The sequence below is a fragment of the Drosophila elegans genome, unplaced genomic scaffold (genome assembly GCF_018152505.1).
Source record: "Drosophila elegans isolate 14027-0461.03 unplaced genomic scaffold, ASM1815250v1 contig_814, whole genome shotgun sequence".
NCBI lineage: Eukaryota > Metazoa > Arthropoda > Insecta > Diptera > Drosophilidae > Drosophila > Drosophila elegans.
The window spans coordinates 8,974,454-9,002,363 of NW_024546167.1; the positions used below are offsets into that span (position 1 = coordinate 8,974,454).

Sequence of the window (27,910 nt, forward strand, 5' to 3'; positions counted from 1 at the left end):
ATATTTTTAAAGACCTTGATTAGTGGCTGTTACATGGGTTTTACATAATGTAAACTTCAAAATGTCTTTTAGACAAAGAAAGACGCCAACAAGCGGCATTTTAAGGAACTTGTAACCGGCAATAGCGCGCTTTTCAAAATTATTTTTTACCTGATAAGTCGTCTTAGATCAAATAGTGCCTGAGATATTTTCAAGCGTCGCAATACTATTGATCTCCGTAATTAAGCCGAAACCCACAGTTTTTAGCTGGAAATGTGTCTAGCCGATCGAATAAAAAATACTCATGTTTTTAAATCGGCTTTCGCATAAACAAATACACTAATCATTAAGTAAGGAATCTAAGCCCGTTTAATCTTTAAAACACCATCGTTTACCAAAGCAGAAGAAAAACGACGTTTACAATGCTTGTCAGACAAATAGGTACACACATTTATTTATTTTTTTAGCTGCTGTTTACACATTCAGGAAAAACTAATTTTGATTTAATTTCCATACGCACTCACACAACACACTCTTGCACATCGATGCCAAACAAATTCTCGCTAATTTTACAGCTAATTAATTTATTCACATCTAATTTTCCATTTTTTACGCATGACTTTTCATTTCAGTTTGGACTTTTGTTGGTTTTTTGATTTTGTCTATGCTAAGGTAAAAACTACGGCTAAAAACGCAGCAGCAAAAGCCGAGCTGCATTTCATCATCATCATCATCAACTATCCATCTATCTGTTTCTCTCGTTTATGTGACTAACTAATTTGCCCATAGTTTTATTAGGTATACATATATGTATATTCATATAAATTAATTCAATGTTGCTGTTTTTGCTCTGCTTTGCTTTGCATATAAAAATAAAAACTACTTAAATATTATGCAAAAATCATTAGGACCTAAAAAATAAACACGAAAATGTACAATGTTTTGATTTTGTTTTTGTTTTAGCATTTGTTTTTGTTGTTTCTTTAACGAACTAGTGACGACAATATTTGTATAATGTAGGTAAAAGTTTGCGGTTGCTTTTTGTTTGTTGGTTGGTTGGTTGGTTTCAGTTGTTGGGTTTTGGATTGGTGACTTTTAGACGACCAGACTTAAGTGACTAAGAAAACATCTCTGTTTCAAAATAAGGTACAATGATATAATATATATATTTTTATCCATTTACATATACATATATCCACAAGCAGATATATATAGAAAACATATAGGTTTTACAAGTGCCTTTCTCAACGGTTAGCTAATCGGGAACTTGAGTTTCAGTGGTGCCCAAATTTGGAGCTTGACTTTTTAGCAGCCGCTTTTCCTTGTCTTTACAATAGTTTGTTTTGCTTACGTTTTTTTCTCATTTCTCTCATTAATTCTTGTGTTTTTGTTTTAGAGCGAGGTCAACAATTAGCAACCAGTTAACACCCAGAAGTGGACGATCGGCCCCAAGGAATCGATCTATGGCAAATGCTTTGATTCCTCGTTGTTGCTTTATCTATGGTCTATGTAAAGTGTATTTTATAAGTAATACTGAGATTCTGCTAGTTAGATGTCTCAGGTGTGTCGATGACCCCATTCCCAGACCCAATCTAACCTATCTAGTATCTATGTATTTTATGTAGTTTAATATTGAAGTTGTGGACACAAAAGCTAAACTGTTGTTTATGCAGCCCTTCAAACAGAATAGAAAGTAACTTTGGTTTGTGTTCTATGTAGCTTTTTTGTATTTTACTCAGGGAGAGATGGTAGATGAACAACATTTGGCTTATAAAACGGAGGTCTTTCTATATAAAAAATATAAAACAATTAAAATTTCGTTGTGTTCTTGTAAACTTTTCTTTCTCCTCCTTGGGATCTTTTTAATTTAAATTTTTAACCGTCAATAAAAATTTGACTAAATCCATATTATTTGTATTTTGTAGACTTTGCACAGTATAACAACCTAAATAGATATTGTTAACTCTTAAAAACCGTTTAAAATGTTCTAAGTTTGAGAAGTTATCCTAAACAACTTTAATTTTTCTTTAGAATTTCTAAAGATGCTTCTTTAAAATAGGTATTTGAAATTATTGAAGTCTTAGATCCGATCCAATCCTCCTATCCATGAATAAACATATTTTATACAAGAATCATTACCATCTCTACCCCTCTCATATAAGTACCTATTTCCAAGCTTTACTCTGCTTTCTTCCCCCATCTTTCCCACTTTCACTCCGCCTAAGTAACGCTGCCCCTTTTTCTGCCAAGCTTTGTACAAGTGGTGACCCCGATCCTGGCCAAACTAAAAATAAGTTGTACTGTTTTCTGTATTGGTTTCTGTTTTATCTCTCTGTTGACTATTTCAATTGGAATTCATTTGCCATGCTGCGGGGCGAGTAGGCTCCTGCCCAGCCGGATCCTGCTCAAACCCACTCCGATGCCCAGGCCCACGGCCCCACCATTCCCATTCCCGCTCCCGTTCCCGTTCCCCATTGTCGTCGTCCACTTCTTGGGGCGCCACTGTCACTTGGGCTGAATCCTGGCCGAACGTTCCAGCTCGTTGAATTGCCCATAGTACAACACCTCGCTGATTAGCTTCTCCGCAATGATCCTTTGCGTGCGATCCATGGTTCGCAGTTTAAGCGACACATTCGATCCAATAAAATCGCAATCGTCGCGGTTCAGGGACTCGGCGTAAAAAGCGGATGCTGCAACGGCCGCCTGGGCGGAAACACTGCTCTTGATGTGCCCCGGACTGGCGGCCGATTCGGTGGCCTCATCGTTATCCGGATCGGGTTCCTCGCCATCCGACATACTTTCCCGCGAGGCGAGCAGCGAATTCATTAGCATATGACCCGCACTGCCGGCACCGGTTAGTTTGCGCATATTTAAGGGCATGGCGGGTGTGCTGGCATCGCTGCCTCTTGGTGGCAGGACAAAGGCACCGAAATTGGCCTTCGCCTGGGCAACTCGCAAGTCCTGGGCCATGTCCACCAACTGAAGTCGACTCTCCTCGCCCGCTGAGCTGTAGGAACGATGTGATTCGGGTGGCGGCGGTGGTGCAGGACCAACACCACCAACCCCAGTCGCCTGGCCATGGAAATAGTCCACCAACTCCTGCTTGATGTCCAGATCGTCGTGGCCATGATGCAACTGCTGTTGCTGTTGCAATTGCTGCTGCTGCTGTTGTTGTTGCTGAACTTGCTGCTGCTGCTGCTGCTGCTGCTGCTGTTGCAGTTGCTGTTGCTGCAGGTGGTGCTGCGTGTGTGGATGGTGATGCATCTGCTCATGCGCATGCCTTGGGGTAACCGCTCTTCCTCCGGCGGGACTGTTGAGCAGGTGATTCTTGTGCGCCTCATGCATATTGGTATTCGGTATGGGACTGCTGCCCGCTTCGCTTAACGTTCGGTCGGATTTAATGGGATCGCTGGCTAGATCGTTGGCCTCCCTACTACTTGAGCCGCCGCCACCTCCGCCACCAACTCCGCCGCCCCCAAGACCTCCGCCCACCGGCGAGCGTCGCTCCACCTTTGCGGCGAGTTGCCCCAAGGCCGCTGCCGCTGCCACATCCTCCTTGGTGTTATTGTTGTCCTCGTTGTCCGAGGTATCCATGGTCTTCAGTGGACTCTGCTGGAAATCACTACTGCTGCTGCCAGCACCGCCATGATAGCTCATGGGCAGGGGCACTCGCAATTGCTGGGCCGGCGCTCCACCACCAACGACACCACCTCCACTTCCTCCGCGCTCCGAGCCACCGCCACCAGAGCCCGATATCGGCGGCGAATACTGACCCGCCGTATTCCAACTGTCCAGCGTCTGACTGCTCGCTATCAGCATGGGTATATTGAGGCCCATCTGTAAGTACAAAACGGAACGAATACGAAAAGGTTAGTGATAAGGCGTTTTCAGGCGGGTGTTCAAAGGTTCCTAACTTCGTCATCGTGACGCAGTCCAAAAGTTTGGACCATCGAGATAACAAACGTCGCCGGCTACTTGAAAACTAATAAATACTTCATAAGGCTATTAAACAGGAAACCCATTAATTCAGAGCTTTTCAGCTACTAAAAAGTTGACATACTAAAAGGATTGTCAAAAAAAAACTGAAATGAATAAAAATGTTAGAAGTCAAAAACAATTTGCATATAATCATACTAATTGGAGTTCCCAAAAACATACACCTGTATTGCTTGTTTCCGATTTAACTGAAATTATTTAGAAATTTCTGTTTTTGTTTTTTTCCGTCGCATTCCAACGCCGGTCAAACCCCCATCGAAAAGTTGTTTTTGTCAATGATTTAACTAAATCTGAAACAATAATTAAAGCCGAAAGAGCGAAAAGTCGAAGTCTGACCAAATTATGATAATAATGGTATATAAATAATAATTTGACTGCGCTCAGATCGTGTTATTGTTGTTACTGTTTTTTTAGTTACACCTATATGGCAAACACACGAAGCGATCAAAACAAATTAACAGACACACGCACCCAGACAGGCGAAAAAATACAAAATAACAAAAAAGAAAGTTTACTTTGGCCTACTGAAGTTTGTATGCTCTTTATTTAAAACTGAAAAGGACATTGATGTCCAATTTAAATACTGACGAAATACACCAAATGATTGACACAGAAATCTCTTCGATTGTAATGCATGTATGTATATGATATGATGAACATTGGCCATTGATATAGTTTGTTGTTAATAGCATTATACCAAGCGAGACAGTACATAAATAAAAATGTTAAAGAGTGAACCAAATTCTAATCAAAATTATAACACCTTCGGCTTGGGTAGCGAATTGCGCGAACTTTCCAAACAAACCTCCCATCCCACAGGCCCCCTTATATCCACTTGCTGCTGAAACTTACGTTTGATGAGTTTGCTGTCGCTGTCGATTCCAGGGGAAGTCTATGTGAAATCCCTGGGGACCTCAAATTATTGTTATTGTTGCTATTTTGATAATGCATATTCCTTATCGAAGTTTATAAAGATCGGTATTCTTTGTAACGCCCTGTGTTTACACTTGTTGTTGCTGGACTTTTTTGATTTTGGTGAGCGACGCGACGACAATGCGACTCGAACTCGTAATATTTTTGTCCGAATTATTCTAGCGGCGTAGTAAAAATGTTCGAAAACCCGAACAACAACGAAGGTAGAGAGAGGGAGAGAGTGAAAAAATACGTTTTTAAGAGAATACTTTAAGAGAACCTGCTTATTTTTCCAAAGTGTAGGTGAGTCATGAAGAGACAGATAGAGCGGAAATTAACGGTGTTTTGATCGGAAAGAAGATATTAATATTGTAAAAAGGACTCATGATTCTTGTAAAACATTTAAAAGAATTCAAAAACTATGATTGTAATAAAAAATGACTTCTTTTCAATAAGAAAATGCTTAGTTTATTAATCTGCTTACGTTAAAAAGGTTAGTTTAAATGTTATCAAGAAATGAGTGCTGTTTTTAATGGATTTTTTGTAATTTTATTTTGTTTTATAAGTAGATATACAAAAAAAAGTTTAGCACCAGAAACTTTTTTAATAGAGCCAAATAAAAATAAATCAAGGTAGCATTACATCATTTTTAGATTTAATGCATCGAATAAATAAAACCAATACAATATTTTTATCCCATTTTGTTTGTTGTCTTTTGTGAAAATTTTTGCAAATGTCAGCAAGAGAGTATCGCGCCACTCAAAAGAGAATGTCGAAAAAATTCTATATCTCGATAGAAGCAGAAGAGCTGAACAGCAAGAGATACATATATACATATGTATGTACATATATATGTAGAGAGGGCTTTTAATGGTCAGGCGACGGCATTAGCATTAACCTACCCCACGTTTGGGGCCTCACACGAAAATAAGTCAGCAACAACTATAATAAAAAGTTTAATGTGGTCAACGGCGATCAAAGCAAGAGCTCCCTCTCTTTTTTCCCCAATGGTTATTGCTATCCCTTTCTGTCTGCGCCGATCTCGTTATGGCGCCTAGAACTTTCCATCAAAAAGCTACGTCAAACAAAAAATCGGAAAAGTCGAATCTAAAATTCTCTTTTATAGCTTTGACAAACATTTGACAAATATATATCTTAATTTAGACTTTAGTTAAAATATAGTTGATTACATTATGATTCAATAATCAATTTTATTATTTCTTTTCATTCTTTTTTCGCTACAAACAAAAAAAAATTTGAATGTTTTTCATTGGGCCATCTCGAGAATAAGAGTTCAACCTGCGTTGTTAATTTGTTGTTGCCCCCGCTTATGTTTTTAAGTTTCCCCAACTACGACGCCCCCCGCCTCACCTGTTTATCCCACTCCGCCCCTGCCTATTGCCCTCCCTTTCTGACTTGCTGTTATTGTTGTTGCAGCTGCTTTTGTTGTTTACGCATTCAGAGCAGCGTGTATGAGTGCGCAGTATGCGTGTTTGCATGTCTGTATTATTATTTTGTTAAGGCAAATAAAATAAAACAGACAAGAGAATGAACTCGCTCTCTCTCGCTCCCACCCACTCTCTCTGTCGCTCTCTCTCTCTCTCTCTCCTTCTCTCGGCCTGTGTGCAACTGAAAAATGTAAACAAACTGATTATCATCCAATCCAATGAATAAATAACACACTACACAAACTACGCGTCGTCGTCGCTGCTTCTACTCCTTTGGCACGAAATCCGCCCCTGCCCATGCCGCTCCCCCTTTCACCGACCCCTTTCTCCTCGCCGCCCATTCACATTTGTCGCGAGCTCCCTCTTTCCTCAGGCACAGTAAAACATCCAAAAATCAAACCACTTCACATAACTTAAAAACGAAGGTATTTAAACGTTCGATTTATTTTTTATTTTGTGAAAGTTTTCAAGACAAGATGAGGTAAAGTGATTTAATTAGATCGTGCACACACATGCTATTATTCCAAAGATTAATACACAATTTTTTCACATTTTTTTAGAATTAACTCCAATTTTAAGAAATGTTCAGTTGCCTGTTTGACTGTATCTATCTTGCAGCTCTCGCAAATGTTTTTGAAGTACGATGGCGATATTTTCGCAAAAGCGCATACACCGCAACAGCAACAACAAGTTCGGAGCAAGAAACAATAACAACAGTCACTGCTACACTAACATTAATGAAACTGCCATGAAAACCGCAAGCGCAAGCGCCGCTCACAAAACCCCCAATACCCCTTATTTCCACACCCCTCGAATAGGGGGATTTACACTGGTCGGGGAGTCGTAAAATTAACAGTGGAACAAATTGCAATTGAAAATGCATTGCGGTGTCCACAGGTGAGTGTGAGTGTATAAGATGGCGCTGTCACCTGGCAGGTGCCAATTTTAGAGTTGCCAAGTGTCTCGCTTAAAAGATAATCCTCTAAAAGCTTTGCTTTTCTCAACATACAATTCCCGACTATTTCCGCATATTTTATTCTCTGTCAATGCCTTAGAATTGTATGAATTATTGAGACTGACTGGTATCTCGGAGTCTTAACAATATAGTCAAGTTCCATTTTAATAATCTGAAAATCTTATAACACCAACTCCAACTGAACTCCAATTTATCAATATTTTGTAAAACATATCTGATTTAAGTTTGTTCAATTAACTTTATTTCATTTTTAGGGGCTTTCTCTACCTTTTATACTGCATCCTATCCTAAAACATCTTCAACCGTTTCAACTATTCGACTGCGCCCAAAACTCCAAAATTCTTACATAACTTTCGTGAATTCTAAGCACTCCTCCCCCCAAATACCTCTTAGATTTTCCAACACACCCACCACACAAAACCCTATACCCTATCATCATCACTATCATCATTATCATCTAAATAAAAAAAAACCATACGCTGCGCGCTTGGCTCTAAACAACTTTGCAATGAATGAGTAAACAAAAACAAACGTTGACTTCGCTGCCGGCGTCGCAGTTGCTGCTTATTTGCCTTGCACTTTTCATTCCGCCACCGCGGGGGTGGGAAATGGGTGGTTTATAGGCAATGCAAGGGAAAACAAAACAACGCGAATTACAACAACAGTTTGATACTCCGCTACTGCTGCTGCTCCAGCTATCACAAAAAAGGAAACACAAACAAGAGCAAGTTGCACTTGAAAAACAATTTTTTTTTAAATATAAGATTTAGTTGAAAATTTTTTTAAATTTAAAAAATAAGAAATGAGAAATAATGTGGGCTTTTGCTGGCCAGATATAAATTAATTATAAACTAAAGAATAGTCGAATCCTAAACATCCTGAAGAATTCGCGTTTAAATTAAAAGTGATAGGACATGACTGGACAATTGTTTAGTGATACCATTTTTTGTATTGAAAACTTGATTATTAAACTTAAGAATCTGCATTTTTTAAAGTAGAACCCTCTATTAACCACTCACGTTTTAATATAAAGAATTGGTTATTTGTTCAAGGTATTGCAGGTTCTGTGGTGCAAGTGGTAGGTGGTGAATGGAAGGCAGTGCGTGAATCGTTTGCTAGCCACAACATTGCGGGACAACAACCGAAACAACAACAAAAACACCAGCTCCTCTTCGGCTTCATTTTGTTATTGTTTTTTTGTTGTTCACTTGTCTTGAGGAAAATACCGCAGAGCAAAACAATTGCAAAATATGAACAAAAATACATAACAATATGGGGGCGGTGGGCTTGGATGGGGTGTTGGCTCCGTTGGTGGGCGTACTGAAAAGGGGGCGTGGGCGTTGTTGTTGGTGCCTGCACACGCAAATAATAATGACGCAGAAACAGAAAAAAAACAACACGAGACCAAAGCCAAACCAAAACACGGAAAAATGAGAGAACTACGCTCGCAGAAACAAATTAGAACAACAATAAAATGGTGTTGGGGGCGGTAAGGGGGAGTATGTCCAGTGTGAGCCGATTTTGTCTTGTCAAATAAAATTATAGGTATTTTAGGCAAATAAATGTTTAGACAGAAAATGAAAAATTTTCCATGTTAAGTTAAAATAACAAAAAAATATATATATTAAATAAATTTGTAATTCACGTTTTTTATGAACTCAAATAAAAAGTAATCATTATATCAAGATTGTTCGCAAAATTAAAAACAAGTTGAACTTAATTTTGTAGTTTTAAATATTAAATTAATTTCCTTTATGGGAGATAAAAAAAGAGTTGCTTGGTAACCTGCTGCTATTTTGATAGCCGTAAATGTTGAAATACGTTATGGAGACCACAAAACCAGAAAACTAAAGGTGACATGACTTGGACAAACAAGTTGCATGTATTTAGCTGAGCCACGCCCCCGATTTCCCCATGCCTCTCACTACCTCGGACAAAAAAAAAAGCAGAAAACTCAGAAAAAGTCCAGGCGCCAAGTTTTATATTCTTTTCCTTGCAAAAATTTCATTTGTTTTCTAGAAACAGCAGCAAAAAACGAGCGAAAACAGACAGAAGAGACGGCGGGCGGCAACAACAACAACAACAACTCCTGGCATTTTGTTTTGATAAGTCTGACAAACAACAGAGCCAAGTAAAAACAAAAGCTTCCAGCGAATCACGACGGCCAAGGAGGGAAGCTCGAGGGTGCGGTGTCCACTGGGTAACCACAAAACAAAACGTCACTACAGCAACAGTAAAACAAAGAGCCAGTCCAGAAGGAATTTCAAGTCCGAAAAGTTGCTATTTAGTCCGATTCATTAATTGGTTAAAAGGCATGGCAATATAATGGAAATCGTAGTCGTTGTAAACTTTTTAAATAAGGAACCCAAAATTAATTAAACACGGTTTCACTGGGTTAATTGAAAAATAAATAATTATTGGTGAATACGCATTTTTTATATTACTGACATTGCAATCAAGAGCCAAATATTGTTGGTCGAAAGGTTTTTTTTGTTTTTAAAAGCCTATCGTTTAATCATGAGATTTAATTCTTTAGCTTACTCGTTGTTTTATATTTTTTTTGAGGACAAGGTAGTCAGTAATATTTAATAATATGCAATACCCAAAGATCTAAATATCATGTTAAAGTTCATTCCCTAGTTAAAAGTAATTCTAATCAAGAAACCTGATCTTACCCAAAGATCACTAAATGATCTAGCTTCTGTAGTAATACCCCTAAGTGAGGGTAGCCTAAATAACAAACGAAACAAAACGGAATCCAAAAAAATCACCGTAGCAAGTGCTGCCTGCTTCGCAGTCGCCAACACATTTCGCCGTGCAAAACAAACATTTCATCATACAGAGAAACAATAACAACAACAATAAGAAACGAAGGAGAAGACGATGAAGAAGAAGAGCGGCGACGAAATGTCAGGGCCCCCCAATACACCTCCTCCCTCCCACTCACACACTTTGCTTGCCTGGCGCGACAACGCAAATAAAACCAACAAAAATACCAACAATAAGCAAAGAGACAGTGGAAGAGAGAGGGAGAGCGGGGAGAGGGTGGAGCTGGGGCCAATGCCTCACACACACACCACTGCGCATTTCTAAGAAAAATTTATGCGTAAAATTTTAATTCTGTTTTGATCGTCAACAACAAAAGAGCACAAACAAGCGCACACACACACGCTGCGAAGAGAGATCGCGAGAGTGTGGGGCCATGGGTCCTCTCAGTGCAAAAAAAAAAGCAAGTCACTTGCGCACATGTTTGCTCGAGCGCCAAAGAGATGTGGAGCCAGCTCCCTCTCTTTCGCCAACTCTCTCTCATTCCACAGTTAGCCATTGTTTTAATTGAAATTAATACTAGAAATTTTTATTTTTTTATTTGCCTGTAAAATATTTCATTTGATAAGCTTACAAAAAAATCTAACAAAATATGTACTCACATACATACATACATATCTATGTATGTATGAATATTGTTAAAAAAATATTTGTTGCTAAGCCAACCAGGCGGCACACGTGTGTTAAGTTTTTTCCTGCTAATCAAAGGATTAATGCTGATTATTTCATTTGAATTTGATATTCGTTCTTAAGAAAAGAGTTTAAACAGGTTGATTAAAAAGATTAATCTGTAAATAATGCTTTCGATCTTGACAAAAACATTTTAATTTTACTTTTCAAATTTTCACACAAATTTTAACCGCTTCAATTTAGCTAAAATTTTAAATAATGTGTGTTTTATTGACCCACTAGAGTTAAAGCTTTTTTAACTCTGGTAAATTTTTCATAATTTTGTGAATTGGACTTTGATTTTTAATCTCGGAGATAAGAGAGGTTACTTTTACTCAATGAAATCAATAGGGAAGGGGAAGGCAAATAAAGGTCTTGCAAAATAATTCTACAATCGATTCAGATTGATTAATTGAATGACTGTATGCTTAAGTTATTTCCTATGAAACGTTTGTTTGTTTTTGCTAGCGAAAATTTCTTTTGAAAACTGATGCTGTTTTTTTTTTTGCACATTGAAGGGATTAAAAGAAAAGAACAGTCTGGGTATCATTGAAAAGGTAATCATTGTATTTGGTCACGAGATTTTTAGACGAGTGGGAACCATAGTCAACATTAATACATGCCCTGAAACCTAATAGTCAGGTTATATAAATATATCCAGAGAATAGACTTTTAATATATTTAAAAAAAGAATCTATAAAACTAGTCTCCTAGATATTATATAATTTCTTTACATTAATTAGACACTTTTTCTTAAGCAAAACAAATTGATAAGAATATACCTAGGCATACAAAATATTTATGAGCATGTGAAAAATCCCCGAAAATATTTAATGGACAATTCCCGGTAATTAAAACTGTGTTTTTTTCTCAATATCTGTTTGTATTATTTGTTCTTAATAATAAATGGAATTTGTTTTAATAAAAATCACTTACCGCTCCGAAATATTTCAGCTCTTTGGTCTTGATGCGTCTGTGCTGCATGGCGGGCTGCGAACCAGGTACTCCGCCTCCTGGTCCAGTGGGTGGTGCTCCTCCGTTTCCCGCCGCTGCAATCGTACCGCTTTCGTAGGCCGCTGCAGCGACGGCCGCAGCCGCCAGTCCGTTTAGCCCATTGTGGGCGGCAGCGGCTGCCGATGAGGAAACGGGATTGGGCACCAGGTTACCAACCGACGTATTAACACCTGATCCACCTGAACCACCGCCGCTTAAACTGCCGCCGCCAGCCTCCATGAAGTCGAATCGTTTAAAGGCATACCATTTGGACGGATTGGGCTGAATGCCCTGGTATATTTTCACAAACATCTTGTGCTTCTCACGCCGATACTGGGTCAGCAGCACGTTCATCTTCCGCTCGACCTCCGCCTTGCTGCAACCGAAACGCTCGGCTATTTCCGACCACGCCCGGAATCGACAAAGTTTATCCTTGTACTTGGGATCGGCGCGATTCCATAGCTCTGTGTGGCAGCGATACTGCTCGATCAGTTCCAGAGCATCGTCGTTGGTCCACTCCATGATTTTGGGCGAGGTATCGCCGCCACCCACTTGTAAACTGCCTCCCCCGCCGACGGGCAGTGGGATAAGCTGTTGTTGCTGGGTTACCGGGTGGTGCTGCAACTGCTGGTGGTTCAAATACGGATGGTGGTGCGACGTCTGATGTGCGGCTGCTGCTGCGGCGGCTACCACGCTGGCCGGATTGAAGTTCATTTGCCACGCCTCTCGACCGATCGGTGGGTGGTTGGTTTATATATATAAGCTCTATATCGACGAGCTCTACTTGATCTTTGCTTCTATCGGTTTCTGAAGAAAACTCTCAGGGAATGTCACGCGAAATGCACTCAATCAACATTGTCTTTTTGGGTCCTGTTGACTGGGTCTCATTCTCTATCATTTAGCTCTTTGTCTATTACTTTTCATTTACTAAAAAGAAAGGAAAATGGAGATTTGAAAAATTGTCACCTTTCATGAAATAAACTTAGTTTGTATTTAACTAATTAATATAAAAGTGTTAATAAACACTTTTCGGGAACTTCAGATTTTAATTATTTTTTAATAGTTTTATAGAAGCAACATAATTATTTGTTTTTATTGACTGAGAAGACTTTTCTTTGACAATAACTTTTTAATATTATTCAATTTCAAATCTGTAAAAACAAGTTTGTCTTTCGCATTTATCGTTTTGTTTACGTTATCGCCGGGTTTTTCCCGCGCGTCAAACATTCAGTCCCTGAGTCGAAAGATAACCGTGAGTCATTTATACACTCATTCACCACTCGAAACATTTTCAGCGAACTGTTTGCGGCCAAATACGTGCAATCGAAATCGATCGCCATTGGTCATTATATTATGATTCCATTTCATTCGGACCGGGTTCTCTGTTAACTTATTTGTGTGCCGAGGTGTTAATCAGAAATGGGAAACTTTCAGGCCAACAACTATGCATGGCATGGCCAAAGCAGGCCAAACAACCAGAAATTCAAACCCGAAACCGATCATCACCACCCAACTGAAATAGGCCTCTATGTGCAAAGCTATATTCATAAATCCGGTGGCAGTCAACTTGCTAATTGCCGAGATTTTTATTTGATTTGACATCTAATTGATAAATTTTAAATGACATATAAAATGTTATGAAGTAAACGACGGGGAGGAATTTACTGCACGGAAGGGAAACTAAACTAAATATTTTAACGTTTTATCATTTGAAGTAGATTTTTGTAATTTGTTTGAAAATTAAAATGGCAAATATTAAATGTTTTTATTGGTTTGATAATTGCATTACGAAAATGTTCCCTTTGTTTAAGTATCTAAAACTAAATCCCTGACAACACTTTCTCGTTACAGTAAAGATGAACAATTTTACAGTATTCCACAAAATAATCTCTATTTTGGCCACCCAATGACCTTATTTAGCTTAATCCCTAAATAAGCAATTATAATACTTGTGCCTACAAACAAAAATAGACTCGGCTCTCGAGCTTATCGGGGACGTCTCCAAGGGTAGATAATACGAAGTATTATCTTAACCATGATGTGACCCAAAATTATGAAATACCCCTAGCCATGACGTAGCTATATCTTTTAAATGTCATACAAAATGCGAAGACAACTCCATAATTGCTTAAGAAATCTCAGTGTAGGGAAAAACCCGAAACCGATATTGCGTTGTTTGTATTCAACGATCTAACAATCGCCATTAACTGAACTTTAACTGATCGACATTTGTAATCTTGGCAAACAGTGAAAACAATCGAAATGAGCTTTTCCCATTCAGCAAATTCCCTGTTATAAATCCGCAGCAATTTTTTATAATCAGTTTACAGAACACGTCATCGTCTGCCTAGGTCAGTGGCACTATATATAGTATAAAGCTTGGTATAGTACACATTGTACAGTGGAATAAAGTCCGTAGTGAATGATAAAGCAGATTTTATTCGGCATTAGCATATTGACGTGCAATTTTGTCTGCACTGGGAATAATATAAGAGTAAGTTAAAGGATGAATTAATTGTGAGACGTTTCAAAAGATTTCCAATAATATTTTTGAATATATTTATTTTAAAGAAAAACATTCTTAATACACCGCATGGGGTTATTTCGGTCGAATTAAGTAACTGCCCAAATTTACTTTAACTGGATGTAATTGTTATTATTTTTTATGTGTGCAGTGAAAATGTCGCAATTGATGCGAGCGGAGAAAATTCTGCCAAGAAAAACGCGTGAGTGGTAATTTTGTTTTTTCTTTTTCTTCGTAATCGTGTGTGTAAATGTCACAAGTCAACAGAAACAGAAGCAGAGGCTCAGGCAACAACAAACGATAACAAAGATGGCAAGGCAACTGCTCGCGCCTCGTCATTCACAATAGACGGAAGTGTATTTCGCACACACACAATCTACACCCAGGGACACGTGCGCTTTCACTCGCACCAATACCATTGAATGGGGTTTATACTATGCGGCATCTCGCTTTTACATCAATCTTTGTCGAACGTAGATTTTCGCTTCCTGGTTTTGGCGACGAGCGCAATTTGCTTTACGTTTTAGCACTTGTCGTGCGTATTTACGAAGCACAAAAGCGGTCAATATAATAGCACTGGATTACAATATATCAGATATGATCAAGGCTTCTCGAAACTTATTATTTCGATTTTCAAAAAAAAAGTCCCACCAGACAAAGTTCTTGAAAATAACGCTTTTGAAACACGAATTTTCAGATCTAATGCGCTTTTTTTGAACTCGTTTTTAGACAATAAGCGTTGCAAATGCTGTTTAGGTTTATTCTATCGGTTACTTATTTTGCGAACTGGCACTGGCAGGCACTGGCTTAAAGTTTATCACTCATACGTACTGTTACCTTTCCGCTGTGCCTTTAAAGTTTATCACTCATACATACTGTTAAATGTTTTTATTGTTCTCCACATTGTGACCCTTGTTATCAACAAGTTCACAGGGTTTGAAATGGGAAACAGATTTGTTCTAAAAAGTTCTTACTGGTTAACAAACTAATAAGTAATTTTGATGAATTACTTTAAGACCATTGCGCAACGCCTTAAATTACAAATAACACCAACATCTACCACATTGAAAGGTAAGAGTACTGTTTCGGGTTTTTGATCTCCCCAATAATGACCATATCATATTAATTTTTCTTTCTGTGTATTATTTTTTTAAAGGTTATGCTTAATGAAGTTATATTAGTAATAGGTAATGTAAACTTCTCAACCACTTTTGGTAACAATAGCTATTCTACCGACACATGTCTTTGTGTTTTAGCACATGATTTAGCACACATAATTTCATGAAATAAATTGTTTAGTAATCGGTTTTTGTCTCCCGACAAAAAGTTCGAGAAGTATTTCTTTTTGCGCAGATTGCCACGCTGCGCAAACAGCTGGATGATTCATAACGGTTAACTCACTCACGGCGCACACACTCAAGGAGAGTTAGACAGAGATAGGTTGATAAAACCTTAATTTGTTTTTAGTTCAGTTTGCGTGTGGTTTTTATTGTTTGTGTTTTATTGGCCTGTGTTTTTTTTTGTGTTTAGTTGTTTGCGCTACACTCTGCGTCAATTTTTAGCCGCGACACATTTTGGTCTATTTTTAGAACTTGTTTTTTACGCCACGCTGCTTTTTTACGCACTTTTTCACTCTTTGTTTGTGTTCGGGTGATTTTCCAATTATTTTCCGTTATTGCTTCGAAATTGGAAATGTTTGAAATGTGTTTTTGGCTTGCTTTTTCGGTTTTCCCCTTGCATTTCAGTCTGCGGCCTCGTTTTATTTTAAAGTAGCACAGTTTTGAGGGATTTTCTTGGAATTCTGCGGTCAATTCGGTTTTATTTTTCCTTATATTATTTTTATTTTCGTTGCTTACTGATTGCGTTTATAGATTTTGGGTTTTTCTGTTTTAACTTAATTTGCATGTCTTGAAGCTTTGATTTGTTGTTTGATTACCGAGAAAAATTGCGACTTTATGGGGACTTTTATCAGGAATTTCTAAATGTCACCGTTTCTGTTGTCTTGTAATGTGAATCATGGCGGAAATGCTTAGGCAGGCAGTTTTTATTGGATGTTTATTTATAAATTAAGTGTTGTTTGTAATTGGTTGAGGTTTTGTATTACTTTAATGAATTTCTGAGAAAAGTTTTTGTTTTTACGTTTTGATTCCGAAACTTGCATAAATACTTAGTTTAAGACTTTTGAAACTTTTCAACTTGATTGCACAGTTATTTTGCCCTGCTTTATTTGACAGATTTCTTTAAGCAGTGTTCAACCATTTTGAATTCGTTTAAAATCGCTGCCAAAATAAAAGGTCTGAATCAGAAAACGTTGAATTTGCATAAAATCCATGTTATCCACAATTTAGTTTGTTTTCGCCTTTTGTCATTTTGAATAAAGAAGAAGGGGGGAGAGACACCACAGGCCGAAACAAATTAAACAACGCAAAAAGTAAACAACATTCAAAGCGAAATTGAGCACAGAAACTTAAAAATACATTTCAAGGCGCGTGGAATGAAATAAAAAACAATTTACAATCGCTCGCACAACACTCACGAACGCACATGCTATATGCTTTTGAAATAAATTTTAAAAACACTTTTTGTGAAATATTTGTTCGAAATATTTGTTAGCCTTTTGGGGTATTTCTTATCAAAACAAAATAAATATTTGGATTCATAGCTTAACACAAGGCTAAGTGTATTTCAAAATGTTTAATCAATTGGAATATTTGTTTTTATGTTCTGAAAATATTTTTGTCTAGAAAAAGAGTTTGAGAAACAAATTGAGTTAAATAACAGCTGTCCTAGTTTTTTGCTTCATTTATTTATTCACACGTATGCTTTTATTTTTTTTTTTTTGTATTGTTTTATAGATGTATTATTGTTTTCTCAATATATATTATTTAATCTCAAATATTTATTGTTTGCTGCTTCTTGGTATTTTAATACTTATGATTTTGCCTTGTTTCATACATTAATTTTCTCTCGTTGAAAACTAATTTTTAAGAAAACTTTTCCTAAACTTTTCAATCTCTTATTTTACAATATCTTTTTCAAGAAAATTTTTCAACTTTTCGAGTTATGCTTTCCTTTAACGTTTTTAACATCTATTTTATACTTTTCACTAGATCTTTTCATTTAACAAGTTAATACAGTTCTAAAAACAGAAAATCACTTTTCCAGTTATTTCACACTGATGTTTCCACAGTAATATCCTTATTGAAATATATTTCCAAATATTGCCCGTCTGGCAAACACTTTTCCGTTATTTGTTTGGCAAACAACACGAATGTAAGAAACAAGGGAAGGTTTGACATAAACAAACAACTCTCTCGCACACACGCACTGGCGATATTTACCGCTATTTTGAAGGCTCTGTTGCGCTTTTACAGCTCCGTATTTTCCCGTTACGCGCGCAATAGATGTACTATATCTTTACCGTTAGTTACAACCGCTCGCGAGCACCGTCTGTTGGCGTCTGTTCCGGCAAACAGTCGCAAACCTATTGGCATCGATTTGTAAGCGCCCCGACTGCGACGCGACAGAGAAATTGAAATGAGCACAGGCGGCAGCGCAGCGCACTGTGGGGCCAACGGCCACATTTGTTGACCAAGCCCCAAAACAAAAATGTTCTTTTAATCTGCAATACATTAAAAAAATGATGGAATGCTTATGTGTCCTTTGTGTGTTCCATTCTTTTTAAATAATATGTTGGCAAAGGATTAAAATGAAACGATTGGTATAGTTATATCTCGTTTTTAAAATTATGTAAGTTATTAATTTTGCCAAACAAAAGTGGTCGTTGGCCCCATAGTGCAGCGGCCGGAGCAGAGTAAACAGTTGTTTCGTGGAAAAACAAAACGAACATCGTAATGAAGTTCTCTTTTGGCCTGTTGTGAAATTCTACGGTGCTTTGTCATGCTTAAAGCAACAACAATGAAGCGAGAGGTGGGGCAGAGAGAGAGAGAGGGCGGCACGGCCACGGAGAGAGTGAGTGAGATTTAGAGAGAGCTGTGCGCGCCAAAAAAAACACGAGCAGGCGTACAGCAGAGGTAATAAAATAGGAGCTAAAAGATTTTAAGGGGATTTTAAATACATATATTTCATAATAATTACTCATACGAAACGTAAGCCAATATGTCGACCAAGTATACGCCGCTTGGTAAAACACAACAATATATGTAGATCAAAGGCAGCTGATTTTATATGCATCTACATATAAATAAACATATTTTAAATTTAGTTTTAGAGTTTTTTTTCTGACCTCTGGTGTTTGAAGGCTGACTGCGACGCGGCGTCGGCGTCGACTGCGCAGTTGTTTTGATAAAGAGAAAAAGAAACACGGCAGCAACAACTAACGGGGGGATGAATGGATGGTGGGAGAAGGTGGAGGGGGGCGACCGCTTCTTGGGCCGCACACACACACAACGACACGCGCGCAGCCGAGTCAAACAAACAAATAAAATGTGAAGCAGAAATGGCAAAAAATTAAACAAACAAGTAGACAGGAGCGGTTCAGCGCAAAAAAACGAGTTGAACGAACCGAGGTCGACACAAAAAGCAAAAACGTAACAACAAAAAGCATAATCACAAGCTGCTTCGCGCCAAAATGAAACGAAATTTCTACTACGCCGTAGTACAATTCCTAAGACAAAAAAAAAAAAGAAAAGAAAGTTCATTGAAAGCGTACATATGTACATATTAAACAAAGACTATTGTCGTTTTCATTACTTAAGCATTAAGTAAATGCTTTTATAAAGGTAATTTTTGATACAATTCGCGAAAACCATCTCCAAATTTTCAAAACAATGTTTTGAAAAACATTTAACTTCGAATTTATATATTCATATATCTTATTAAATTTCTTAAAGATTTCGATTTATAATTTTTAGATATGCTTAAATTTTCAGTATAAAATAAGTTAATGAAATCTCTGAAATCATGCCATTAGGAAACTACTTTTCTCAATAAAATTTATTCAATTTGAATTTTTAATTGTTTGATGTTGTTTAATAGTAATTTCAGCTTTTATAAGGTAATTAATAAATTACATAAATAAATATGTTTCTTTCCTTGATAAGTTTGAAATGTTTTCTGGATTTCTTCCCTAATTAGTAAATACTTTGTACACACCACTCTAATGGAATTCGTAAAAACTAATTAATAATAGAAATGCAAAGCTGTAAGTCTTCTTTTTTCCCCCATTTGATAAGTTTGAAATATTTCCTGCTTTTCTATTTCGCAGCTTTTCTTGTGTTTCTGCTTCAGTTTCTATTTATTTTTGTTTAGTTTTGTTTGCTCGTTAGCCGAGTGGGCGGTACAGTAGGGGCAGGTGCTCTCTCATCTCTTTCTTTCTCTCTCCCACTTGCTCTCCTTGTTTGTTTGTTTGTTTTTCGTGGCGTGTTTTTTTTTTGTTTTTGTGCTTGGTGCGTAGTTTTTACGTTCGTCATCGTTCGGCTGGTATTTCCGTCTTCTGCCGGCGTCGCTGCCCACGCTCTGCCGCAGCGCTGCCTAAATGGTTTGCCTTGAGTTGTAGTTGTAGTCGTCTTACATGTTTATTTGTTTTTTTTTTTGCCTGCAAACGGATTGCAGTTCTGCACCGAAAAAAATATGATTAAATATATATTTTTACAATATATACTTAATTCAGAAAAATTTATAATTTGACAAAAAAATATTTATATACAATAACAAATTTAAAGTGTTTATGCAGATTATGGAAATAATAGTTAAATTGTTCTTTTATTCTATGTGGCCGGTATCATCTTTTTTTTTATACATACATAATAAATAATTTTTATGTATGAATACTAAAATATTTAAAATATTTTATTTATATTAAAATATCTAACACACATTTTGAATTATAACATTTTTTAATTCTGTATTATTTTCATTACTAATATCTTAGCTTTTCTTCTGTTTTTAAGTTATTGTTTTGTTTTCGACTAAGTTCGCTTGCTGCTTTTCCTCTGCCCCAGTTGCTGCCGCAGTCAAAGTGCATTGCGTTTTTGGTGATTGCGTGGGCGGCATATTATTGCTTTTGTTTCTATTACTGTTGCTTTTCTCTCGTGCGCAAGTTCTCAGTTCACGTGCAAAGCTCTCACCTTCTTCTCGTTTTGCTCCTTCTACGCCCCATTCTTTTCTTCCTCTTGTCGTTCACCAAGCCATTGTCTTGCCCTCTCTTTTGCGCATTCTATGTTAGTTTTGTGTTTTTTTTTTGGCGAGCACTGTGGAATGCAAAAAGCAAAAATTGGGCAAGGAATGGTGTTATCAATGGGGAACAAAGGGAATTGATAAAAGTTAACTATTTTTATGTCAACATATTGTTATACAAAAAAACTAAATTTAACAAAACAAGACCTATAATTAATATATACAACATTTTTACAAAATGTATCATGTCTTCCAAAGTTTTTAAAATTAAAATCTTATCTCATGAAACTACACCATAAAAAAACTAAAAATGCTTTAATAAAATTTTAAACGAATATAATCTTATCAACCTTTAATCATAGTCTAAAGGTCTTGAAAATCTTTAAACATCATACCAACATTGACAAACTGTAACCTCTAATATAGATAGCATGTCGGTCCACCTTTCGATGATGTGTGTGCCAGTATTTAATCACGTACAAAAATAAAATTGCAAGTCATCGTTTACTTCGCAAATTTGAATCGATGCGTCCCACTGTGAAAGCCGCATGAGAAATGCTAATTAGTACAAATTCGTTTGTCACAATTTGACAGAGAGCGGGACTCTCTTCTTTTTTTGCAGGTAATCAACTAAGAAAGTTCGACAGTGCGTGGGTGGTGTTCTTTGGGAGTGGTAGGCGGAAAGTGGGGGTGGTTTTGCAGCTGCTTCTGTCGACGTCGACGGCGACGTAACAAACAAACACTTGTTTGCACAGGAGAGCTAGAGCGCGTTAGGGAAATAAATCTCTTTCAGCGAGAGAAAGGGAGAGAAAAGAAAAAACTGAGAGAGAGCAGGCGCACAGGCACTGTTAACTGTTTGTGCACTGGAATAATAGAGGTATTTAATAAATAAATAAATAGATTCTATATATTTCTTGAAATAAGCCGAAAAATGTTAAATAATGTATCTTAACAGATGTAGACCATCACGTAAAGCATTTGCAAAACGGGTTTAAATCACATAAATATATGTATATGTTTTTTTTTATTTCCAGAAATACTCCAAAGAGTTCAGTACTACTCAATACTGTGACCATCAATTTTTTTTAGTGTATTTGCGTATGTTTGCGTGCGAATTTACAACTAGGAAGCAATTTTACTTGTTTACAATGTTTGTGCGTGGGGGGAGATAGCGAAAAGAGAAGGAGAGAGCGATGGTATAATGTCCCTGACTACCAGAAATTAAGTCGTGTTGTTTCTTGACCCCTCGCCCCTTGCCCCTCGCCCCCGCCACTGCCCCACGCCCCTCTGTCGACTGAGATGTCGACGCCGGCAGCAGCGCAACTGAAGGTCATTACCCATTTCGAATTTCTCAGTCGCTTTTTCTGCTAAGTTTTCGGCTTCATCACTAAACTATCTTGTGGGGTATTTTTAAAGAGGGTATTTTTGGATTTAAAGTTATTTTAACAATTTATAAAATTAATCATTTTTCTTTAAAAATATTATTTAATAGAACTAAATAAAAATGTAATTTTTAAATTAATTTGTTTTTTCAAAATCATAGTCTGCCTTCAAAGGGGGATAAACTCACTTCAGAAGGCCTCAACATAATTCTTTTTTTTTACTTTGCCTGACCAAACAATTTTTTTAGTACTAAAAAGATTATTTTTTAATATAATGAATGTCACAGTTTAACACAATTATCCGAAAGATCGTAGATTTAACTTGTACTCTTAGAGCTAAAACTAAATATAAAATTACATAAATATTTTTAACATTCTGGTTTTCCTGATATTAGGTTTTCTTTTTAAAGTTCAACAGATTAGGGTATCGCTCGATCGAATTGTCCGGACTTTGGATTAATTCGGACTTGTTTTTTGGGCTGTCTTCTTAATGTTATTGTTGTTGTTGGACTTCGGTTGGGGAATTGTGTAAACAGCGGCGACTGCGCCGTCAGCAGAGCAACAACAACAGCAATGGCAACGCAGGCATAAGAGTAAATAAAAGTTTTTTTTTTTGTTTTTCGCATTTTGCAGAGACAATGCAAGAAAGTTGGGTTGAGAAAAATGGGAAAGAAGGTTGGGGGCTGCAAACAAGAAGAAGAAGAAGCTAGGGGGCAGTGGGAGGGTGTGGGATAAGGAGGAAACGGCTGAAAGACAGAAAGCAAAGTTAATGAAGATGAGCCTGATGAGTTTTGTTGCTCTTGTTGTTTTGTTTTCGGCCGCCTTTTGTTGTCGAGCTTCCACTGCAAAAAATATGCAAAGCAGCAACAACAATAACTAAAACAACAGTAAAACAACAACAGAAAAAGGCAAAAATAAATATATGTATGTGTATGTACACTTGAGGTCAACCAATGAGGGCTTGTGATAATTTGTATTGATATGCTTAAAAATAGAGCCTATAACTACTAAAACGCTTTATTTATAGAAGACTAGAATGTTGTGAAATGCCTCGCTTTGAAATAATTTTTTAAATTTAAAAATGTGGTTTTCAGTGCAGTTAATAATGTTTTGTAAATAGTATATATAATAGTTTTTCTGAATTTTTTTCATGCATATTTAATAGTATTATTATGACCTCAGCTGTGTGTACATAAATACGTTTGCATGCAAGGCAGCGAAATACGCAAATAGAAGCAATGAACTTAATTAGTTGTTGTTACTGTTGTCTATATCTGTCTTTGTGACTAAAGAAAGACTATTGCAGTGGAGTGAGTGGGAGGGAGTATACTGTAAAGGTGTTAAAAATCAAACCATTCGGAAGAATTGCATTAAGGAAAATAATTAAGTACTTTGATTTAAACAAATAAGAAAGACTAATTTCAAAAATGGAATCTCCTTAGGGATCTATTATATAATTGGAAGTTTTTGAAAAATCAAATTATACGGTTAATATTAAATAAAGATCCTAGTTTGATTTTATATATTTTTAACTATACATTTTTAGTATACATTTTTCGGAATTTGCCTATTTCTATTAATATTTCGGATTAGAAAATATGTATGTATATTATATAGTGAAGTTATTTTAAAGTTGCAAATTCTTAAAAACACTGAATTACACTTGGGGTAGTCTTTCTTGCCATGTTTTGACTTTTATGGCCACTCGCTAGAAACAAATCGAAAACCTTGGCAAAACTTCAAGCGGAAGTAAACAAATTATTCTTTAGTTTTCATCACCCTCTGGCTTGCTGTTTTTCCTATTTTCCCTAGTATTCTTGATAAGGTCGCCTTGTGGTATGCAACACTTAGTTGCAGGTTGCTAACTTACTAGAACACAACTGTACTCCATCTGAATATAAATATGATGAAATGTTTATTCTGCAAACGCTGCTACCAAAAATGTTGTGCGGGTGGTATTTTTTGGTAGTTTTTATATTTTCGGTTGAAATGTTTTCGCCGTGTTGACATTGTTTTGCTGAACGGAAAAAATACGTTTGTCGCATTTATTTACTAACCCAGACCCAACTGGTTGTTGTTGCAATTGTTTACTCTTCTTCTCGTATTTTTTGTTATTCGACTAGCAACAATAACATGAGCAGCGGCAGAAATAGCAACAATAACAGGGCCAAAGAACTCCCAGTGCAATTGGAAGCACTAAAAACAAAAACTTATAACTTTGTGAGTAAAAAAAAGAAGGTAGCTTTAATTAATGATTTAATGATTAAGAGTTTTTTAGCTTTCACATGTTTATTTTTAAATTTTGTTTAAACTATTGTGTTGTTGTTAGGTCAAAGGAGTTTACTGAGATTTGGCCATTTGTCCAGTATTTATAATAATTTTATATGCATAAATATAAAAGGATATATGCAGTTAACATTAAGGATTTATATATAACACACTTTTTTCTTTTTTTTTTAAGATGTAATTAATAGAAGATTTAAGAAAATATTATTACAAACTTTTTCAAAGAAATTTTTTATTTCTATATCTAACATTAGTAACTTAGGGATAGGCTTTGATTCTTGAAGTCAATACTTTAAGAACTTCACGATTTAGCCGAATAAATCTTAAATACTTAAGAATTCATTTGTCATCCGATATTGTTAATTTGCTGTGCATTCGCTTCGTTTTGAAAAAGGTCTCTCGCTTTCGTTGATTTTTCGTGTGCATTCAGCAAAAATTTGTTTTCTGCTGCTCTTGTTGTTTTTGTTGTTTGTGTTGGCTCTATTTTGTTTTTTTTTTTGTTTTGCTACTTTTTTTTATGCACAAGTTCTTATTTTTTTGCGCTTTTACTACTGTAAATTTTCAAAAGTACAACTGTTAACAACAACAATGACATATAAACACTCCCGCAGCGGCAACAAAAATGCCAACGCAGCTATGGAAAAAACAAAACCAAAATGAAAAATATCTGAAAAAAGGGAAACACCGAAAAAGTCAAGCAGAAATCAAACAAGCGAATGCAAAAAATTAATTAATTAAGCATTTTTTTTTGGTGTTGGCCAACCAACGTCGGCAACACGTGAGTTTTTTTTGTGGGTGGTCGGGTGTAAAATGTATCTGTCTGCTTATTTTGTAGCCTTAGTTCTTGGCTTTGGTCGTTGTTTTTTTTTTTTTTTTGTGGTTGTTGTCATAGTTGTTGCTCATCTGGAATATGTCGAATATTTCACTGCACTTTTTCATGGCTGTCGTCGCGTTAAAATGCCTTGAAATGTAATTGAAAAGTGAGCAAAACAAAGCTTAACTTTGGGAGGTATATACATATGTGTGTAGCACTAAGTATAATTGAAACATGCATTTGTGCATATATAGGAACTCCAGTTAGTAATTGGGGAATTCCATAAAAAGTGGCTAAAGAATTTCTGTAACTTATATTTGTTTTGTTTTGTTAAAGATGTCTAACAAGTAACATTTAACAAACACTTACTCATATTGCTGAGAAAATAAAAAAGTATACTATCTTAGTACTAACAACTGAAACTTATTATTAAGTATTGAACTACTTATTTTAAATAATTGAAACGTATCGTTATCGTTTATAATCATAATAATTTTATTTCATTATAGGCAGCGATAAATGAGTGTAAATGCTTACGTCTCCAGCGTTTTTCAGCCCAGGAAAAACAAAAAGAGGTGGGCAAATGGTCCTTGGGGGCGATGTGGGGTTAAAAGCAAACGAAGGCAGCAAGGCCAACAACAAGGGAACGAAACAAAACGGGGCAACAACTGAATGAAATACAATAAAATTTTAAAACAAACAAATGCAAACACATAGACAGGGGCAAACACAACAAGGAGCCAATGCGAATGCGACTAATGAGCACTGAAACAACAACAAAGAAGTTCAACAAGAAGAGGAAACGACGAGGGGCGGCGGTCAGGGGGGGTTGGAGGTTGACAGTCACCTAGCCATAGTTACCCACCCCCCTTTGCTACCCACTGAAATAAACAAATAGCACTAAAACCAAGTAAGAAGCGATATAATCGCATTTTTCGAATTTCCAATACCTCGGGTTCAGATTGAAATACTAATACCAATAAAATACTATGATGGATGAAGCCAGTATGTTCTTATAATAAAAAGTTTATTATTATTTTCATTTTTAAATCTTATATTTAAAAACGAATATTTGTTTGTTCGTAATTTATGTGTTTATAGTACAACTTTTTTTTAATGATTTCAAATGATATCTCAAGTTTTGTTTTTTTGCGGCACAAACGCGCCGAGAATCAGCTGAAATGTACAAATACAATGTTTAAGTTAGTTATCATTTCGTTATATCGAAAAAAAATTTAAAGACTTTAACCGAAAGCATACATTAATACTAAAAAGTAATGTACAAATTAAAACAAGAAGGTTTTGCTTATAAAATAAACGCTTCAGTTTAATCAACATATTTTGGAACATTAAACATACAATGGGTTTCAAAAGAATCGTATGCTACCAATAATTTAGTGACGAAATTTTAATTGAAATGTAGTCTTTTCACTTTTTAAGTCATTAGTTAGAATAAATAAAAAAAACGCTAAAATTGATAAAAGTTTAATCAAAAGGTATTCTGTTAGACGATTGTACCCACCAACGATAAGGACAAGAAACAGTTTGTGTTGTATAGTAAAATGCTTATTTACGCATACAATTGCACGTGAGCGGTCGACAGCCAAAGGAGGAAAAAGGGAAAGGAGAAAGCTGTGGTGTGGGTGTGAGTGAGACAGCACTAGACCCCGGAGGGAAGGGGGTGGGTTAAAATAGGAAGTTTTGTTTGCAGTGCGCACAGCAACGGAGAGACAAACACAACTGTAACTGTAATTGTGTGTTTGTTTGCTCGAAACTTCCCCCCCTTCGGCACCCAACCACCACCCTCTTTGGCCACCCAAAACACCCACAGCTGTCTGGCTTCTGTTTCCCTCATTCTTTTGGCCAAATAAAAAGTTTGTTGAGAACATTTGCAAATGTTTGTTTTAGAAAACAGAAAATGCTTCGTTTGTTTCATCATTATCATCATGGAAATTAACATCATCATCATGTTTTGTATTTGTCTTTGTATTTGTTATTTTTGTTGTCTTGGCTTTCTTCGTTTGCTGTGTCCTTACTTATTATTCTTTTATTTCTGGTTCCACTTTTGCTTGACAGGTAATACCCTGAATAATGTTGAGATGTTACAAATATTTTAAAAAAAGTTTGTATTTGAAGAACTATTTGTACTTATTATTATTTTTTGTATTTATTATTAAAAATCACAGAAAAATAACATAAATAGTTTTGCGAACCCAAATCCTTATAAAACGCTCAAATGGCTTAATTGTTTTATTTTATAGAGATAATAATATTTAAATGGTGTTACATTTTAATGCCAATTGTTTTGTTGCTGAATTATGTTATAAAGGGCATTCGACAAGCTATAACATCGATTAATTATTTGGCCCAACTTGTTTGCTTTGCTCCTTGTTTGCCTCATCGTCATCGTATATTCGTATTCGTCGTCTGCTACTTTTGCGTAGTTTTGTTTATTTTATTTGTTTTGTTTTATTTTTGTTTGATTTACGTTTGGTCGTACCATCTTCACTGGAAAAAATATCTTACTAAATTTTGTATTTATTTTATTTTAAAGAAGGTGTCATTATTAAGAAATTGATTTTTGAGAAGAAACGCTTTAGATCATTTAAAATATAATTGGGTGTTTGTGTTTTCCAAAAGTTACCTGTTTCCCTTTGAATAAAATGATTTTAATTTATTTATTTTCGATATTCCAAATTTTGTTGACTTTATTTTTAGTGTTTTGAGGGGTTTTTGGCATCCCTTACAAAGAACCGAAGTCACCCCAAACCACCTCCTGCTCCGCCCTCTTTCCAAAAACGCCCACCTCAAATTGTTGGCCTGTCGCCGTGTTTTGTTTTTCTTGTGCTGCTTCTTCTATTATTCGGTTGTTGGGTCGGGGGAAAGTGGCGAGTTTTTCTTCTCCTATTTAATTTTATTTCAATTTTTTTTGCCCTGTTGTTGTATTTTGTGTAGGTGTATTGACTT

At 36.3% G+C, this 27,910-nt stretch overlaps 1 protein-coding gene across 2 annotated transcripts; it reads right to left on the minus strand.

Annotated features, from left to right (window-relative positions):
- Window positions 1-395: 395 nt before the first annotated feature.
- LOC108150481 (probable serine/threonine-protein kinase DDB_G0267686) lies at window positions 396-17,796 on the minus strand. Of its 2 annotated transcripts, XM_017278685.1 has the most exons (3): window positions 17,665-17,796; window positions 11,743-12,726; window positions 396-3,816 (listed from the first exon to the last, which is right to left on the minus strand). In XM_017278685.1, exons 2-3 carry the CDS (start codon window positions 12,511-12,513, stop codon window positions 2,485-2,487), a joined length of 2,103 nt encoding a protein of 700 aa, XP_017134174.1. In that variant the 5' UTR covers window positions 12,514-12,726; window positions 17,665-17,796; the 3' UTR covers window positions 396-2,484. The 2 variants fall into 2 exon arrangements, with proteins under 2 accessions (XP_017134174.1, XP_017134175.1); XM_017278686.2 differs by lacking the exons at window positions 11,743-12,726; window positions 17,665-17,796 and adding an exon at window positions 4,828-5,059.
- Window positions 17,797-27,910: the final 10,114 nt, after the last annotated feature.